This window comes from Ciconia boyciana, chromosome 8 (genome assembly GCF_034638445.1).
Source record: "Ciconia boyciana chromosome 8, ASM3463844v1, whole genome shotgun sequence".
Lineage (NCBI taxonomy): Eukaryota > Metazoa > Chordata > Aves > Ciconiiformes > Ciconiidae > Ciconia > Ciconia boyciana.
In genome coordinates this window covers 22183619-22201839 of record NC_132941.1, presented here as the reverse complement: position 1 = coordinate 22201839, position 18221 = coordinate 22183619, and the positions used below count along the sequence as shown (strand labels likewise).

At 54.3% G+C, this 18221-nt stretch overlaps 2 protein-coding genes across 4 annotated transcripts in view; both read right to left on the bottom strand.

Moving 5' to 3' along the window:
- Window positions 1-170: 170 nt before the first annotated feature.
- Window positions 171-14356, bottom strand: MAN2C1 (mannosidase alpha class 2C member 1). 2 transcript variants are annotated; one of them, XM_072869437.1, is made up of 26 exons: window positions 14238-14356; window positions 13588-13713; window positions 12353-12476; window positions 11352-11422; window positions 10934-11111; window positions 10269-10458; window positions 9675-9781; window positions 9385-9495; window positions 8904-8996; window positions 8405-8521; window positions 7552-7647; window positions 7090-7235; window positions 6478-6601; window positions 5847-5968; window positions 4941-5026; window positions 4243-4413; window positions 3877-3959; window positions 3611-3705; window positions 3379-3483; window positions 3020-3176; window positions 2531-2674; window positions 2306-2415; window positions 1626-1705; window positions 1354-1499; window positions 850-953; window positions 171-769 (listed from the first exon to the last, which is right to left on the bottom strand). In XM_072869437.1, exons 1-26 carry the CDS (start codon window positions 14354-14356, stop codon window positions 652-654), a joined length of 3123 nt encoding a protein of 1040 aa, XP_072725538.1. In that variant the 3' UTR covers window positions 171-651. The 2 variants fall into 2 exon arrangements, with proteins under 2 accessions (XP_072725538.1, XP_072725539.1); XM_072869438.1 differs by lacking the exons at window positions 12353-12476; window positions 14238-14356.
- Window positions 14357-14949: 593 nt separating this feature from the next.
- SIN3A (SIN3 transcription regulator family member A) overlaps window positions 14950-18221 on the bottom strand; it is a 38400-nt gene continuing 35128 nt past the window's right edge. The window contains exon 21 of one of the 2 annotated variants that reach the window (XM_072870295.1): window positions 14950-17757. In XM_072870295.1, coding sequence (XP_072726396.1) covers window positions 17527-17757 — 231 coding nt within the window. In that variant the 3' untranslated portion in view covers window positions 14950-17526. The remainder of the gene's footprint in view (window positions 17758-18221) is intronic. The other variant, XM_072870294.1, reaches the window with a different exon arrangement.

Genomic DNA, 18221 nt, shown 5'->3' with positions numbered 1-18221 from the left:
ACCTTGCCCCCCCCCAAATAAAGGTAAGCTCTCCCTCCCCAGTTCCCGGAGTGAGATCCTGCTGAGGAGGACACTAAGAGAGCAGCAGCTACAACAGAGCCCTTGGGAGGAGGCAGATCAGTGCAGTTATCTGGAAATAAGTTAAGAAAACAGGCTGGAGCTTGTTTTCATGTAATTCTCTTGTTTACTTGTGTTCCCCTTCTGCAAGGGCAGTGCAAGAGGCAGGCGAAGGGAGAGGGGAATGACTGTAGTGTGTCTTTACACTCACTGCTAGGGTCTGGACAAGATGAAGGCTTAGAGACAGGAGCCACTGTGGAAAGCTGCTGCTCCCCCAAACCCCCCGGGGTTGGAGCAGAGCTCATGTGGGGTCAGCCAGCCTGTCCCACCTTACGCACGCTTCAGCTAGCTAGGAACTCACTTGGGCCCTCCTTCCCTGGTTAAGCAGGGGGAAACTGTCCTCCTTTCCTGAAGAACTTGGTTGTTCTCGAGCACTGCTCTCCGATGCCTGGGTGGGGGGTGAGGAGGAGACTCTGCCCTTCCCTGCACAGCTCTCCTTGCACAGCTCTTGGGATTAGGGAAGCCTCAGGCTGTGATTTGAGCTCACAGTATTGATCCAGGTTGCCACGACATCAGCAAGGGCGACCGACGGTGTCACTGCCTCAAGACCAAGAGGACGGAGAGCACACGGAAGGGTGTGAAGGAAAGCCTCACGCCCTGCTGCTCCAGCGGCAGGTGGCCCCATGCAGCTGGCTGCTCCAGGAGGTCACAGCTGGGGAAGAAAGCAGCAGGTGAGGCTGAAGCGACTGATCTCCATCCCCACACACGCCCAGCCCTCCAGCATGGACTTACAGCATTGCCTCCTTAACAGGCAGGGAGGTCTGGAGCCAGGCAACAACCGTGCTGCCATGTGCCTCGTACAGGCGAACCACCACGGCTTCGCGTCTGTCCTCAGCCTTTGGGGTACAGTGCAGAAGGGAGTTCAGACAAATGAGACAGGCGTATCCTATCCTATGCCTGGGGGTACAGCCCGACCCAAGCGATCACGACTGAGTGGCTCTGCCTGTGTGCACGTGCGTTCCTGACCTGCCGCGGTGCAGCGCTAACAACTGTGGCTGCGGTACCCACATACAGATGTGGATACTACTGTGATCCCTGGTGCAAGTGCCTGCCCGGGCTGGCACAGGGGGGTGCTAAGCCCCCTTGTCCTCATCTAGCAGGACATGCAAACCAGAGGGATCACTGTTTCCACTCGGCTGAGCCTGCATGCCACACAACGTGGGGGAAAGAGCAAGCCGTGCTTAACAAAAACAGCTTAACCTGTCTGCCCTCCCCGCTTCTGCCCCAGGGACTTGCCTGCTTGACAGTCTCCAGCACAACTGCAGGTGAGCTGACAGAAAAGGCGCTCCAGGCTGGGCTTTGGGCAGAGCAGGCCGGGACCACGTGGAGGGGGAAATTCAAGTTGTAAGCATGCTGGATCACACCGGCATCCTGGAAGGAACCTGCAACACAAGAACCTCTAGCCAGCCCCTACACATGCACAACCAGAGACACGGTCACCCCAAGGCTCCCTGGAGCATCCTCCACCCTGCGTGTCCCCACAGGGCCTGGCTCTGCCCATCGCTCACCCAGGTGAGGCATCACCGCGTAGGTGAACTGGTGGTGCGTGATGTCTGCCGTGGCATCGGGGGACTTGGGTGCTCTCAGCCTAAGGCAACAAGAGGTAGGTGAGACTGGTGTCTCGGCAGCACTCTCTGTCACTCAGTGCAGAGCCAGAGGAGCACTGTGACAAGACAACTGCCTCCCCCTGCTACCTCGAGGCTGGGCCCTGAGGTGAAAGCCAACATGCTTCTGGTTTCTCGCAACAGCAAACAGACCCTGGACAGTCCCAGAAGCTAAAAAATTTGAAGGGTGTTTTCCTGTGAAACATGGCTGATGGAGTCAAACTGAAATATGTAGAGTTTCTCTCAGCTTTGTATGCATCCGTAACATTGCTGTTCCTTCCCTCTCCTTAAGCCTCCCCTCCTGGGGTATGTTTTGGCCAGCAACAGAAAAATTACTTGGTACAAATGTGGATCTGATCTCTCCTGAATTATCTATGAGCATAACTCATAGGAATTACTTTATCTTAGTCAACTGTAATTATCAGCCAAAGGTTCTCAGATGACAGCCAGCCACTCAGACTAATACCAGACTATTTCCTTATTAACTATGATCATTTAGGACCAGGTGCTGCCTTGACTTCCAAGAGACACCTCGGAAGGCAAAGTGACTGCTGCAGCTCCACCTTCACCCCAACCCTACTCACAGTGAGAGGCTGAGGACATTCTTGTGGGCTGATGCCCCATATTTGCAGTCGTTCAGCAGCGCCACCCCAAAGCCATGCTCAGAGAGATCCAGCCACTTGTGCGCCCACACCTGCAGGAGGTACCAAGGGACATATTCACCATACAGAGCTACTGCCTGGGAGCAAAAGCAGCCCTGCCATGGGAGGAACAGCTCGGCCCTGGGACCAGACTACCTTTCCTCTCACCTCGAATCGAGCCCAGTCCCAGGACGTGTTCCAGTGCGTTGGCCGCTGCAGGTGTCCAAACTGGATCTCATAGGTGGCGTTTGCGCTCCGCACCTGCACAGGGAACTCCACCTTCAGGAACTTGTGAGCCTCCTTCCACTCAACCTAAATGCAGTACCAGTAGGACATCACCACAGGGGGCTGACAGGTAGAGGCTGCACTTATCCTTCCCTGGTGTGCAGCAGCCAGCTCGCACCCAGGCCAGACCAGGTACAATAAAACCACACTAGAGTCTGAACACAGATGAACTGGCGGATCTCCCTTCCACCCTTCTCCCTCAGGACCCCCACCCTCAGGCTGCCTTCCCCTAAGGCAGAGGAGGACAGGCAGTGGGGGGCTGCAGGGAAGGAAACAGGAGCAGGAACGTAAATTCAGACGCGAGGTTCAGCTCCCCAGGGCCCTGCCTGCACAGCACAGATGTTCTTATCACGCAGCAGCTGCTGGCCAAACCTGGGTCAGGAAGCGGAGGTACGGGCACATGGCATCCAGGATGATCTCCTGGGTTAAGGTACTGCTTTTGCCAATCTGCAGAGAGAAGCTTGCGCTTCCCTGCAGGCCCCCAGCCCGGGTGATTTCCAGAGGCTTCAGCAGCATTGTCACTGGCTTCCTAGAGAAAGGGATAAAGGCAGAGCTGGTCTCAGCCTGGTAGATCCAGGTTCCCAAATCCCAATCCAGCCTCCCACAGAGCAGGCACTCACTTCTCCAGAGTGAATGCTCTGTTACAGCTTTTGTTACAGCTAGGACTGACAGGGAGGCAAGAAGCTCAGAGCAAAGTCAAAATCCAACTGCTATATGCACTGCTCCTCTACCTGGTTTCCAAGTGATAATCCATCACGTCCCAGGCATCCCAGTACAGGGGAACATCATCAAAGAGTGCAAACTGGTTTGCGTAGCAGCCATCTGGGACTGACTCTCTGGAACAAAGTGGAACAGAGAAACAGCAGCATAAGAAGAACTGGCAGTGGAGAAGGGCGTACAGTGAGAAGACGACCTGAGAGAGGTTTGAGGAGCCCGGTTCCAGTAACTGGGGGATAGACATACCTCTCGGAGTCCACCAGACGAAGTGAGGTCAGGTGCCCCATCATGTCCAGGCAGACTGCAATCACCCCATTCTCCATGGCAATGGAGCCATCCTCCTTGGGGGAAAGGACAGAAACACATTTCACAGAGCCACACCTGCGGGAGTTGAGTGCCCCAGTTGCAAATCAAGTGTGCGGACTTGCTGCGTGCTGAATTCCCTAGATTCCTCCCCAATCAACTTTTGATGCAGGGTACACCGATCTGAGGACAACTGTGGTTATGCTTACCTGTTTCCTCACTGCCACAGGCTGAGGGGGCAGCAATGGCTCCCTCACTATAGCATAGCCCATGCTGGGGACTGTCACCAGAGCTGGAAAGCAAAGAGGTTCTGTTCCCACATCTGCCCCAGACCTAACCCTAAGTCACACTGTGCTGCCCTGTTGCTCTCACGTCAGACCTACCACCTCCTTTCATACCCTCCTCTTCTTCATCCATAGTTCAGGGACAACTTGAAGTGGGATAAAGTCCCAAGGAGCGATTTGACAAGTCAGTAAACCCTCCGAAGGGCAGAGAGAGGCAGGGTATTTCTTTGTTAGCTGTCTCTGCCCCTGTAAGAAATTCTGATACATGAGTTACCTCTGAGTTAGACATACCTAAACTCTCTGTTCCAGCTGGCTCAGTCCTGGAGATCACCTCGGTCCGTTCCCAGGGTAAAGTGTTCAACACAAGGGTGCTCTCAGCGCTCCCTGCCTTGGGCTGCAGCAGTTCCCTGCATAAGGACTGCACAGCTTCCTCCTGCAGCCAAGCACCAGCCCTGCGGATCTCTGAGCAACAAAAAGGCCTGAGTTAGATCCAGCCAGGCCGTTTCTCACATCCGAGACAGTTTCTGGCACTCCCGTGCAATGTACACACACTTTAGCTACTGCCAAGCTACAATTACTAATTATAATTAATATTAATTATTATTATCTATTAGTAATTAAAATTTATAATTATTCTTAACTTTGTTATTACAAGATTACAATGAGCTATGCCAGCTCAACTGGAAAATTGTGGTGCTATAATAAAGTAAAGCTACTGCAAGTGCCTGTAGGCAGGCAGGAGCAAACCTTTGCTGGGGTCTATCCTGGCATGCCAGCAGCAAGCAGAGAAGTCAATAACTCGGGATGTTTTGTAATCCCTTGGCTCCCCTGCTAATTCCCTGTTGAGTTAGCACTATTACAGACACATGCCTGCACAGGTTCGACCCGTAACGCCTGGCAGTCCAGGATTGAAACCTCTGCAGCCCCACCAGGCAGGACCCAATGTGCTCCAATGGATAAGTGCCCTCCTAGCCAAACTCCCTGCTCACCTGTGTAGTATTGCAGGGCATCCTCAACCACGAGCTGGATACAGCTGCCTGGCAAAACATCATGGAACTGGTTGAGCAGCAATAACCTGAAACAGGGAACAGAAACCAGGTGAGAAAGCAGGGGAGAGTACCGGATTTGCTCTGGTTTACCGAGCCCTGTTTGCAAGATGGTCAAACTTAATAACTGTTCCTTATCCCCCCGTTAGCAAACACTTGAGAGAAAAGGATTTTTTCCATAGCATCCTTTAAATCCCTTTATGTTAGGACTTGTCAACTGTCATCTTAATAAACCACAACCATGGGGAGTAAGAGCTATTTTTTTTATCCCTCGAGGCTACGATATATTGTTGCACAAGTTCAGACAAGTCAAAACTGGCGAGGAATAAGCTTAGGTCGGAAATGAAGCTTCCAGCCAGCAGAGTAGTGAAGCTTTGGAGCTATCTTCCAATGGGAGAATCAAGCAAAGCACTGAAACACTTTCCAGGTAGAGCCCTGATCAGTTTACGGAAAGGGCTGTGTACATACAGCACAGCAGTACTGAATCTGCAAAGGTCCCTACAACCTAACTATGCACTGCTCTCCCACTCACTCAAGAGGCAGTTCAAATGAAGACAGGCTGTGGTCAGTCACCCTTCTGGCTCCAGCTGAACAGGGCTGAGAGATAAGTGACCATTTCGCACCATCAGCCCACTGAGCTGCCCAATAACTGCCCACACCAGTGTGGTCCGACTGGTCCAGGCTAATTTTGGTGCACTGATAGCAAGGATTTCTACCCAGACTCAGGCAGGGACAAGGAGCTGTAGGAGATGGGGAGTGGTACCCCAAGTGCAGCCAGCTCTCATGTGGAAGTCCCCAGCCCTCACCACATCCTCCCCTGATACCATCAGTGCTCCCATATGCCCTCACCTCCAGAGCCGCTGCAGCTGGCTGGCAGGATACTGGAAGGCGCTGCTCCGCGCCGCAGCCAAGGTGCTGAGTACTTCAACATCGTGCAGTATTCGCTCGCACTCCCGATTCCCCTTCTTTATCTGGTGTGAAAGCAAGGAGAGAAGGAAGATGCTTAGGAAATTGTTAGCTGGGAGTGGATCTCTCACACCAGCAGCAAAAGCCCAGCTCCAGAGCAGGAAGGTTGGTTATCTGTAGGTGTCATGAGTTTGCCATTACCAGTGAGTTATTTTTTGCCACAGATCAAACTGAAACTCCCAGCACAGGACACAGCTTCCCCTGTCTCTGTTCTCACCCTTCCTCCCCTTCTGACTCTTCACCCAAGCTCTGCAACTATCTGCTAAAGTGAAGGACGTGGCAGCTGTTGACTAAGGGGCCCTGCTGTGTCCAGGCTTCCTTCTCACCCCTTGAAGAAAGTCTGACAATAGATCTGCCTTTTGGAGTCCTGGCTACAAGGTGGCTCCCACTGTTGAAACCTAAAGGGCACTGTCCGAACCCTGGAGCCACCTGAGCAGTATCGAAGAGAACTGAGAATGGCCACCTTGCCTGGGTGTGGGGGAGACCGCTGCCCCCGTCCCGTGTGCGCAGTCACCTGGGCCTGGGTGGTGTATGTGCCATTGTGCAGTTCGAGGAAGAGCTCTCCCACCCAGGTGCACAGCTGCGACGACTCCTTCTCCAGGACAGAAAAGAGTCGGTTGGGAGTGGAGATCTGAACCCTGCAGGAGAGACGCACAAACAGTGATGAGCCAGGGGAGAAGCCTGTGGCACAGCTAATGGTGCATCCCGACCAGAAAGGTGACAGCCCCAGAACCAAGGCCTCAGAAACCCCAACACAACCACACACAGTGTTCCCCTCAACCTCCTCCTACCCCTTTCACACTTCACGCTGCTCTTGCTGCCTGCCATGGAGATCTGGACATTCCCCAGGCAGGGACTGACTGCCAAGCACCACTGCTGCACTGGCCACTCACACCACGGCTCTACTGAAGGCTTGCAAGCAGTCCAAGGCTGCCCCATGTACCTGTTCTTACAGCTCTTGATGATGGAGAGACTCTGGCTTCCTGACAATCCTTCCTAGCCCTCTGCTCACCCTGCTTGCTCCCTGTCCTCCTTCACACACCCTTTCTTTCAGCACTGCTGAAGGCCAGGCACGGTTCAAAACAAGTGCTCCTGCAAGAAGAGAGGAAGGGAGCTCTCCTCTCACCTTGGCAGACCGTCTGTGTCACTCATTCTCTTCATCCTGTCCAGCATCTTCTGCGTGGGGCCCCCTCCTCCATCTCCAAAGCCAAAGAGGAGAGCGCTGTGGTTCACACGTCCTTTGTCCTTGTTGTTCTTCACTGTTTTCAGCATCTAGAGGGATTTTTGGACAGCTACAATGCCCTGGCACCCAGCTCCAGCTCCCACAGCTCCACACAAGAAAGCCAGGTCAGCCTTTCGGGTGCAAAGCCCAGTCCTGCCCCTCTTCCCCACCCCAAACTGCCAAAATCAGGCACGAACACATCTCAGAGGCAGGCAATTGACTGCCCGGCACCCAAACAGCTTTTGTCCAGCAACGCTGTCACCTATCCCGCTCCGTTCCCAGGCAGTGCCCTCTCCTAGGAACCTCAGATCTGGCCCTGAGGGGCTGGCACTGCACTTCACATGCAGGTCTGGCAATCTCACTCACCTCCTCCACTCGCCCGTGCATCCCATAGGAGTCACCAGGGGGGAAATGGGTCAGGACTCGGGAACCATCAATGCCTTCCCAGAAAAAGGTGTGATGCTGGAGGGAAGCCAAAGGAAAGCGTGGTGTCTCATACAGCCCCCCTGTATCACACAGTGCCAAAATGCTAAAGCACAGCCCCATTGTTCCTAGGAGTTCCCAAAAGGACGTCTCTGGTCATGCTGGTACCAGAAAGACAAATTCACCCTTAGCTCAGTGTTTCAAGGCTCCCAAACTCATCTCCCACTCAAATGTGTGCCTGGAGAGCATACTTCAACCACATCAGCACAGACATCGTGCACTAAAAGCCCTCGCAAAAAAAAGCTTCCTCGCAAGCCCTGTCAAACACACAAAGTCCAGCACTTTTGTCACAAGGGAAGTGCACAGGTGACAGGCACTTCAGAGCCCCTTGAGGATTCAAACTAGGCCTTCACTTTCTCTCCACGGGGCTGCAGGATGCCCTGACAGATCAGTGCAAGGAGACAGTTGCACAAGGATGGGGAATGCCACAAGGGCAGGGGACAGCAGAGGAGCGGCTGGGTTTGCTGTCTGCTAGACCTGCATGCAGGTCACAGCTTCCCATCTGAGAGCAGAAGGAATTTGTAGGCCAGGGGCCCAGCTGGGATCTCTAACCACGCCCTTCCCTAAAGCTTGACAGGACATTGCCACCACCATAAACTGGTGGCTTCTGGAAGAAGAGCCTGTGTCAGCTGAGCTGAAGGACTGGCTCAACCTGAGGAACCAACAGGTCCAGCCCTGCAGACAGACTCCAGCAACTGCAAGGCCATCCCCTGGCAAGAAGGGAAGCACAGCTCACCGGGAAGGTGTTCACCAGGTTCCAGCTGAGCTTCTGCGTGAGGAACCGCCTGATCCCACAGCCACGCATCAGCTGGGGCAGCTGGGCTGAGTATCCAAATGTGTCCGGCAGCCAGAACTAGGAGCAGATATGACAGCAGCAGAGGGAGAGAGACACACATGAATCACACTGGCCCCAAATCACAGCCTGAGCTCATGGAGGGTTTCTTGGTAGTCAGGCTCTCAGCTCTTCTTGCAGAGGGGACAGATATGCTAGTAAAGGAGCAATTCTAGAGACCTGCCAGGGACCTACAAGCAATATAACCAAGGGCTGGGGCTGTGCTAACTGCCATGATACATGGGGGAGTAGATATTTACTCATCATGGCTTTAGCTGCAAAAAGCAGGTCAACATGAGGCACCTGAACAGCATATCTGGAGAAGCAGAGAGAAACCCTCATGCATAACAAGAGGTGGAAGGAGATGGTGTGCAAGGAAGGTGTGCTGGAAAAGAGCAAGTACCTCTGAGCAGATCCGGCCAAACTGCTCCTGGAAGAACCGCTGTCCCTGGAGGAACTGCCGCACCATGGACTCCCCGCTGGGCAGGTTCCCGTCCTGGGGGGAAAGCACAGGGAGTCCATGCAGCGAGCCAGGTGCTGGGGAAGGTGTGCTGTCTTGCGAGCACACCATTCCCACCGACTGTCATCCTGACTCGGCAGATCATGGGGACAATCTGCACAGAGCTCGGCAGAGGGCGAAAGGAGGAACAGAGCCCAGCCAGTCCGGACCAAAGCTCCTTTCTCGGGGAATGAGATGATTTAGGACAGGGATGGTATTTTTGCGAGGCTAGACACTGCAGACAGCTGCTGTTTTCTGGGCCTGGAGACCGTCACCAACCAAACCAGCTCAGCAAAGGCTCTGCTCTCCCTCTCCAGTGTCAGGACCAGTACCAGAGGGATGGCACAGGGAGGGTGTGGCGAGCCAGGCTCACCATGCTTCTCACCATTTCCACCCAGGTGCCTCCGACAGGAATGAACTGCCCCTTCGCCACAAAGTCCTGAATCTGCGCGTAGAGCCCGGGGTACCAGCTCCGCACCCACTCGAACTGCTGTGCCTGCCAGAGCACAGAGATCAGCCTCAGCTCCCACCACATCGCTCCACACTGATGTCCCTCCTCTCTGCAACGCTGCACAGGACGCTCTCGGTCACCCCCCCCCCACCTTGTTTTGAATTATGCTGGAGAAGGAACATGCCACGAGCAGAAGGAGAGCTCCCCAGAGGGAGATTGCTCACCTGGGAGCAGGTGAAGGTGAGCTCCGGATTGCACTCCATCAGACGGACCACCGTGACCCAGCTCCGAGCGCACTTACGGATGGTCTCCTCATACGGCCACAGCCAGGCTGTGAGGACAGACACGTGGCCCCAACCGCGGTTATTACTTGGCACAAGCTCCCTTGGGAATGGGGCTGTGCTGCCTTTTGCAGATCAGTCGGGGAAAATGCTAGAGCAAAATGCTGTCCTTTGACTAAGTGCCTGACAGCAACACAGCCTGGGGCCTCCAGCTCCTGCTTCTCTTGCTGCCCTTCTGTTGAGACTGAAACCCCTTCAGGGACTGGAAATCAAGGGGTGAAGCCCAACAGGTGGAAGATAGCGGTTTGTAATTCATTCTTCATCAGCAGCCCCATCAGTACTCCAAACGGCACAGATAGCCACACACACATTCCCCTGCCTTGGTGACAGACCAGCTGTATGGCAGCACAGAGGTCCCTTTCCCTTCCCTCGGGGCACAGTACCCAGTGCCTGGAGCCCAAGGGCAGCCAGCTCTCCCCTTGGGCTGCATGCCCTGGCCTCCAGGTCAGCAGAGAGGGAGCTCTGTACTGCTCTCACCAGAGTCAATGTGGCAGTGACCCATGGCATGGATGGTGTGCTGGCTCTCGCCGTTCCTCTGGCTGAAGATCACCGCAGCCAGGTCATGGGCAGCGGGGAAGGTGGAGGGGTCCATAACATCACACACGTTGATCATCTGGTTGGCAGTGTACAGTGCCTGGAAACTCCTCTGGTTTTCCTCCCCGAGGAGCTGGGGTTGAGAGTGATAACAGCTTGACTCAGAGCTCAGCATGTCCTCTAGCTCCGAGCAGCGCTCTGTACCAGCTCGGATGCCACCTGCCCAGGGAGAACCTGTTACCTCCTTCCAAAATCTGACTCTGCCAGTGGTGCCAGGTAAACACCATGTCCCTGCTTCACAGACACAACCACGTGTCTTTGCTCATGTGCCTTCTAAAGCCAGGTTACACATACGCCCATCCCAGGGGGCTTTGGTCTAACAGATCCTGCCTTGGAGCAGAAAGTGCATGAAAAAAACACCTGTGGCTTCTCTCTGTTCAGTTTTCTCCTACTCTAGACAACGTCAATTGTGCTAAAGCAGCAGGAGCAAACATTTGCTCCTCCTGGTGGGAGAAGACAGGTCATGGAATAGGAGGAGAAGAAGATAAAATGAAGTTGTGGAAGGAGGTGGAAGGCGTGAGAGAAGGGAAGAGAATGAGCTCACAGACCTGGGCCATGTCCAGCAGTATTTCCAGATCCACCAGCAGTTCATAGACATCCCTGTTGAAGACAACCAGCTCAGCCTTGCTCAGGGTGAATCTTCTGTCAGGGTCTGGAGGGGCAATCATACTGCCCTTGCCAGCCCCAAAGAGACCGTTGCAGGCCAGCTCCACATACAGCGTCAGACTGGAGAGCAAAAGGAAACCATCAGGGAGCAGACCACAAGCAATTGCCCAGGGAAGTCCATTCCCCTCCCTGTGGTGCAACTGGCCCGACCTGAACAACGGACAGAGCCCCTGAAGCTGGAGCCCCAGAGCACCTGGACGCAGGCAGGGGTGTCTCAGCCCGGCCTCTTGGCTTCAAACAACGCCAAGCTCACCCAGCGGTGGGGGGCTCCCTGGGGTGCCGGCCAGGCTGACCACCCACCTGTGGGGCTCCGTCTCTTTCAGGCTGCTTGTCAGGATGTAGCTGGTCTTCTCACCTTCCTTAGTCAAGCCCTGCAGGGGAAGACAGCACATTTAGCACACATCTTCAGAGGTCCATGACAGTGGGCTGGATGGGCAGGACAAGACACATCCAACTGGATGGAGGGGCCTGGTCCCATGTCTCGTGGGACAATGCTTCCCACAAGAACAACTGGCATGGAAACTGCTGCTGCCTCAGCAGTAAAACAAAACCTGCAGGCACCATTCACAGAGCAGGGCAGGGCTGGAAAAGGTCACCTGAGCCACTCCGCCTCCCCAAAGCAGGACTGAAGTTGATGTGTGTGATGACTCTGTCCCACTGTTCTTGACAGCAGTGGACATTGACATCTCAGGCCCAATGCTTGCCTATCCTTCTACCAAGACAGATTTGTTAAGACCTAAGCAAGGGATTTTCAGCCGTTACCGGTTTGCAGACCGGAATTTTAACTCCTGGTGGGAGACAACCTCTAGAAAACAGACTCAAACCCACCACCAGCAGGCTTGCCTTTCTGGGTCAAACTTTGGAAATAGCCCACAGACTCTCTGTGGTCCACCAGCACAGTATGCAGACCACGAGCATAGCCCTCTCTTCCACCCCACGTACCAGACTCTTCACAAACACTGCCCCTCTCTGCACAGCAGGTTTTCTTGTATTTAAAGACAGCTCTCCTATTGCCTCAGAGATTACCACCTGAGGCTAAAAAACCCTACAATGACATATCCTCCTTCTGTTTTTCTTCGTGACCACTCTGTCTAGACCTCCAATTGTTCTTGGTTCTCTCCTGTTGGTCCACATGTTATTTTACATCCCCCAACACATGTAGGCATTCCTCTGAAGAGTGCGTAACAAATGGGAGATGGTTTCTTCTACTGCCCCATTGCAGAGGGGTACGAGAGATAACCACTCTGCACGTAGCAGAGTACCTGGCACAGATGGCACACCCCTGATCCATGCCTCCTTACCTGGACAGGCTGGGCATCCCGCCACACCATGCCCTCCCCATCACTCTCCCAGACGAAGTGCACTTCCCGCCCCGCCCATGCTGGGGGGATGCTCAGCTCCACCTGAAACCAGCACGTCTCCCACCTGGAAGAGAGCAGGCAGCAACCTCAGCCCACCGTGAGACCTTCTCCCAAGGGAAACCACACTTCCTCAGAGCTTCCATGGAAAAAGCAGAGTGGGGACAGACACAACAGTTCAATGTGATTCAAATGTAACAATGCCACCTGTCTGTACAGACCTGCTTTAATCGACGCCCCCAGACATGGCATAGTCTGGAGGTGGCTCCCCATGTGGCTGGCTGTGACACATCTTCAGTTTAAGCAGCACACAGTACCTGCACACACCAGCCTTGTTCTATGCCATTTAAGTGCACTGGGCTTTCCCTTCCTCATGAGCTGCTGACCAGAGCGGTTGCTCTTTCACCAAGAGAAACTTCTAACTTGTGGCACCCACTGTTGTCAGTCGTTGTTGAGGGTTAGAGATTTGACAGCAAGTTGACAGACAAGCCGAGTGGGGTGACACACTCTTTCAAGCTGACAGGGACTGGAAAACTGTTCCACCATCCCCCACAGCGATCCAGAAGACAGTGAAATCAGAGGGTACTAGGACTTGAATTCTGCCTGGGGCAGGACAGTTTATCAATATGTCTGGACCTGTGACCCTTCTTATCATGGCCCTTAACCCCTAGGGCAGGCTCGTGCCCAGGCTGCAAGGAGGCATGGCAGCCCCAGCAGGTAAGGAAGCTCAGAAGGTAGCACGCAAACCTTGTGGTGTTGGCTCCAACCCAGCCTCTTCTGGGACCCCAGAGAAACAGACAGTAGCATTGTGCCTTTGACCACTACTAGCAAAACCCTCCAGTCTTCTCCCAGCCCTGACAAAGCATACAGATCCCATGCAGAAGCAAGCATCAGGGTCACAACCACGACTATGAACATGAGCTCTCAGCTGAATGGATTGATGAACCTGGCTCTTCACTCTCTTTGGAAACAGACACATGTCGGTCTGTTTCCTCATGAAATCTCCCTAAGGGCTCCTGGACAGACACCTTCTACCTAAAGCACACAACAGGGAGGAGGATTATCATCTCATTTCTTTGCCACTGACAGCTTGTGAGGATTCACACACACGAAGTAACACTGAAGGCATGAGCTCCAGCCCCACCGCGCTCACAGCACCGCCGAAACTTGGTACTCACGTGGGCCCGAAGGAGTCTCCCACTTTAGCAGGTCTGAATTCCTGCCTGATGGCCTCATCGTACGGGATGCGCCACGGGGTCTGGAAGCAGGAGAGCGACACCGGCGGACAGTGATCCCCAAAGAGCCTGCAGTCAGAGACAGCCGGGACACGATTAATAAGGCCAGTCCTGCGGGGACCAGCCGAGGGGCGGGGGGGGATAGGGACCACCCTGCTTTCCCAGCATGGCTGTATCATCCTGCTATCACTCAATACTCTCACGGTATTAAGCGAACAACAGAGTAGCAATTTGCCCTGTTGAAGGGGCCTGTTGGAGCCGGTCCTCCAGCAGCATCCCCCCGCGGGCAGCCCCACCGAGGAGGGCTGGGGGGCAGGGCGACTGTGCCAGCGGCACCCTGAGGCAGAGCTCCAGCCTGGCCAGGGAGTGTGTGTGCTTTCTTCACTGAGGCCCCCGAGCCCCCGCAGCCCTGTTCAGCAGCGACCCGGGGTGAGCGGTCTCCCTGGAGGGGCCGGCGGTGGAGCTGGGACACACACACAAGGGAGCGGGAGCGGGAGCGGGCGCGGGCCCGGGCGCGGCGCGGCGCGGCCCGCCTGCTGCCAGCGCCCCAGGGACAGCCCGGGGAGGTGACGGGGGGCGGCCCCGCCGCCCACCTGCCCCGCAGGTTGCAGTCGGTGAAGTAGGTCTCGGAGAGGAACTTCTCGACCCGCTCCAGCGCCGTGCGCCGGTGCTTCACAGCGGCCATGATGGCTGCGCGATGAGCTCTACGCATGCGCGGCCCCTGCACCTCCCTCCCCGTCTGTGGCGCATGCGCACGGGGCGGCACGGCCGTGGGGCGGTGCGGGAAGGAGGTGCTGTGGAGGCGGCGGGCGAGGGAGGGCCGGTGCCCGACAGCCCCGCTTGCAGGCGGCCACCTGCGGCAGGGCCTTCCCGCCCGGCTCGGGGCAGCCCTCCGGGTGGCTTGGGACGCTTCGCTGGGCTGAGGGGCTGTCCCGGGAAAGGACCGGGCGTGCCCGGCTGCACCGAGGCGTCCCCGGGTGACAGGCCCTCACCGTGCCCCCGAGGTACGGCCTTGTTCGCTCCTTCCTCCCATGGGCCTGGAAACGCGCTCCCTCCCGGCTTCAGGAGAAAAATAAACAGCTAATTATTGCCTCCAGCCACCGCAAAACACCGCGTTTTAGTAAATTCATTGGAAACCAGAGGCAGAACCTGAGCAGAGGTGCAAGTCTCGTCTCTCCGTCCCTTGGCCTAAGCAATTCTGCACCCACTTGTCCTCCCTGTCCCCTTTTTCCCTCAGAAGCACCCCAAAATTTCATTGTGTATGATCAGGAAGGAAGGAAGAATCTGTAACACAATGATTAGCCCTGATATTTTAATGGAAATACTGCACTACAATCAAGTTTACAACATTTGTATAGAAATCACATGGATTGTGGGCCGAGGATCACATTACAGAATACAAAAAGCAAATTCAAATAAAAAGAAAAAAAAACCCCAAACCTCTGCTATTGTACAGGCTGGGAGCAGAGCTGGGATGTCAGACGGAGGGAGGGCGGCCGGCTGCCGAAGGCAGAGCTCTCCCCACGGCATATCCCAGGGATCCGCGCCAGCCCCCTTGCGCTCAATGACATGCAGGCACAGACTCCTGGGACAAGACACCCACCAAGCAGCAGCAGCAGCAGCAGCTGTTACTTCCAAGCTGGTCAAAAGTCTAAATCACCCAAGATTTTTGCTTCCAGATCACCTTCAGCATACAACAGGAAAAAATAAGGGGGAAATAGCAGGGGAGCACACGTGAAACCTTTGAAATGGAAGAGGACACACAAGAGCCTCTTCCTGCCTGGTTACAGCAAAGGAGGAGAAACGAGACGGGTAACTTATTGCTGGCAAACTGTGAATATTCCCCGCTGGGCTCTTCCCTCTCTTTCCCTCTCTCCATAGGAGGCTCCCATTCAAGATCTGCCTGCTGTACATTGGCTGCCAATGAGTAGCGGCAGGGCCGCACACTTCCACCCCAGCTCTCCCAGCGAGGCACGAGTCCCTCTCCAGACTCACTCCCCAGCTCTCTGCTTGCAGAGGGGAGGGGAGCTCCGGTGCTGGGAGGAGAGGACCTGCTGTCTTGGAGAAAAAAACAACCTGGGAGAGGTTTAAGCAGTGGCAAAGCCCTGCTTGCAGCTCCCCAGCCAGGGACAACGGAAGCTGTTTTGGGTGCTTAGGACTGGCAGCATGGGTTTGTGCAAGGAAAGCTGCCTCCTTTGAGGAGGAGAGACAGTGCAGTTGTGTCTGTCGTGGCTAACGAAGTCTGTGCCGACTTCTTTTTTTAAAATCAGAATCTTCCCCTGTGTTTTAAATATCTGCCAGCGCTAAACTTCTATACTTAAAAAAATATATATCCCATATGTGGATTTCACTAGTGAAATGCACCCGAGACCTGCCCCACCCCCTCACCCTTCTCTTGCACGCATGCACCGCACACAAACACACACACAAGCAGCTCTGTCAAATACTGGTTTGGTACTTCAGATGATGTTTTCTCCAATACTGAGAGGGAAAAATACATCAGCACAATCAACCCCAGCTAAGTAGCTCAGCAACACTTCCCAAAAGCGAAGGTCCTTGGAGCTGGTAGACTAGGTGGATAAAAATTACCCACCAGGAAAAACAAAAATTAAAAAAAAAATTAAAATTATATAATATATATTTCTATATCTTAACAGACTGCTTATACCTCGGTTGTGTTAACCGCAAAACACACACGCTGCCTCTGCTTTTTCCTCTCAGATTGTGAAGCCAATCACATAAAATGGTGGGATGCACCCCCCCGCCCCTTCCCCACCCCAAAAACTGCATGCTGCACGGTGCCTTTCAGACCAGGAACAGGGCTGTGGGTGAGCGAGTGTCTTCCTCCAGTTAAGAACAAAGACATTATTTTTATTTACAAAAAAAGGAGAAAAAAGTTTCCACACAAAAAGCACTACAATGATAACTCCCTTTGGTAAAAAGTGTAATAAATGTCTCCATCGGTCTGTCTGTCGGTACTAATTCTCAAGCCACCTGGTACTATGGTACACAAGAAGCTAGTACAATTATGCTAGCACATCAAGCATACTTCCTTTAATAAAAAAAACCCAAAAAACAAAAAAAACAAACCCCCAAAACAAACAAACAAAAAAACCCCAAAAATTGACAATTTGTACATTTATTTACAAAACAGGAGGGGAACATGTTAAAATCGTGTTGTTCTTTGTTGTGTGTGTGTACGTACATGTGTGTGAAAAGCTGGTGCATGGCACTAGGAGAGACTAGTAAACAAGCAGGTACAAAAAAAAAAACCCAACAAAAAAAAAAAAACAGTTCCACTGGCACTAGAAAGGACAGACCGATCTGCACGGGGTGAGTCCAGCCTGGGAGGGAGGAGAGGGAGGCGAGAGGAACCCAGGGTCTGCTCTGTGAGGTGGCGTCGGGCTGCCCCATGGCCCCGTGCAGGAGCCTGGCTGGCTGGTGGCAGCGCGAAGGGAGGAGAATCCAGTCGCAACAGGCACCTGGGGATGTCGGGACACATCCAAGCGGTCCGGTCGTGGAGAGCCTCCGGTTCTCTTCCCTCACCGCTCAGGGCCTTCAGGGAGTCAAAGCCTCAACACTGCTGGTGTGTACGAGCTTGTTGTGTTTCTCTGGGATGGCTCAGTTCAGAGAAACATCCTTCCTGCCCTCCGGAGACGCGTGCTGAAGTCAAAGGGCCAGCAGCCCATGGTCCCAGCGGGCGCCGGCAGAGATCCACGTCCCTACAGGGAATCCCGCTGGTGACAGGTTGTACCAGCCACACACTAGTCAAGTGGCCATGTTACGGAGATACACAGTGAGGGGAGAAAGGCATCTTCCTCCTTTCCCTGATGCGCGCACACACACACATCTCCCGGGCTCTTCCCTCACCCCGGGGTAGTTTTATGGTGTCTTGAATATTGTGCCATATTTGACGCGGTACTTGTTAATGCTCACAAAGTGCAGGGTCTCTGTGTCACAGGTGGTGGTGCAGGGCACCAAGCCCTCCAACCCTTCGCCCATTAGCCACTTGTTTGTCTCGGCTGCCATTTCGCGGGACACGTGCTCCTTGGTCCATTTGTCCACCCAGGCCTGGAACCGCTGGTGCAGCCGCTTGCTCACTCTTTCATGGGACTACAGAAATAGGAAGAGGTGTTACAAAAAGGCGGCTTCGTTCCCCCAAACTGCAGCGTTATGCAAAGCTTGGCTGCCAGTTGACACAACCAAGGGGAACAACAGCTAGAGGGAATTTGTAATGCAGACACCAGCCCTTGCTAACAACTGAGGAAAAGCGCCAATAAAGGCCCTCAGGCCTCCTCTCCAAGGGAATTACAGTGGCAAAACGAACTCAGGAATACCAAGAGACTTATGCACTTTTTTTAATACAGCGGCTCTCAGGCTGGGGACACAGAACATACGCTGCGGGAGCCCGAGAGCTGCACGCCCAACACTGCATCCCTGCTGCATTGCCCAAAAGATGCTGCCTCCTCCTCCTCCTCAAGCAGCCAGGAGCCAAGATAGACCCTGGACCAGGCAAGCCCTGCTCTCCCCAGCCCTCAGGGTCTGCCTCCAGCCCCCCGTGGAGGGGCATGGTCCCA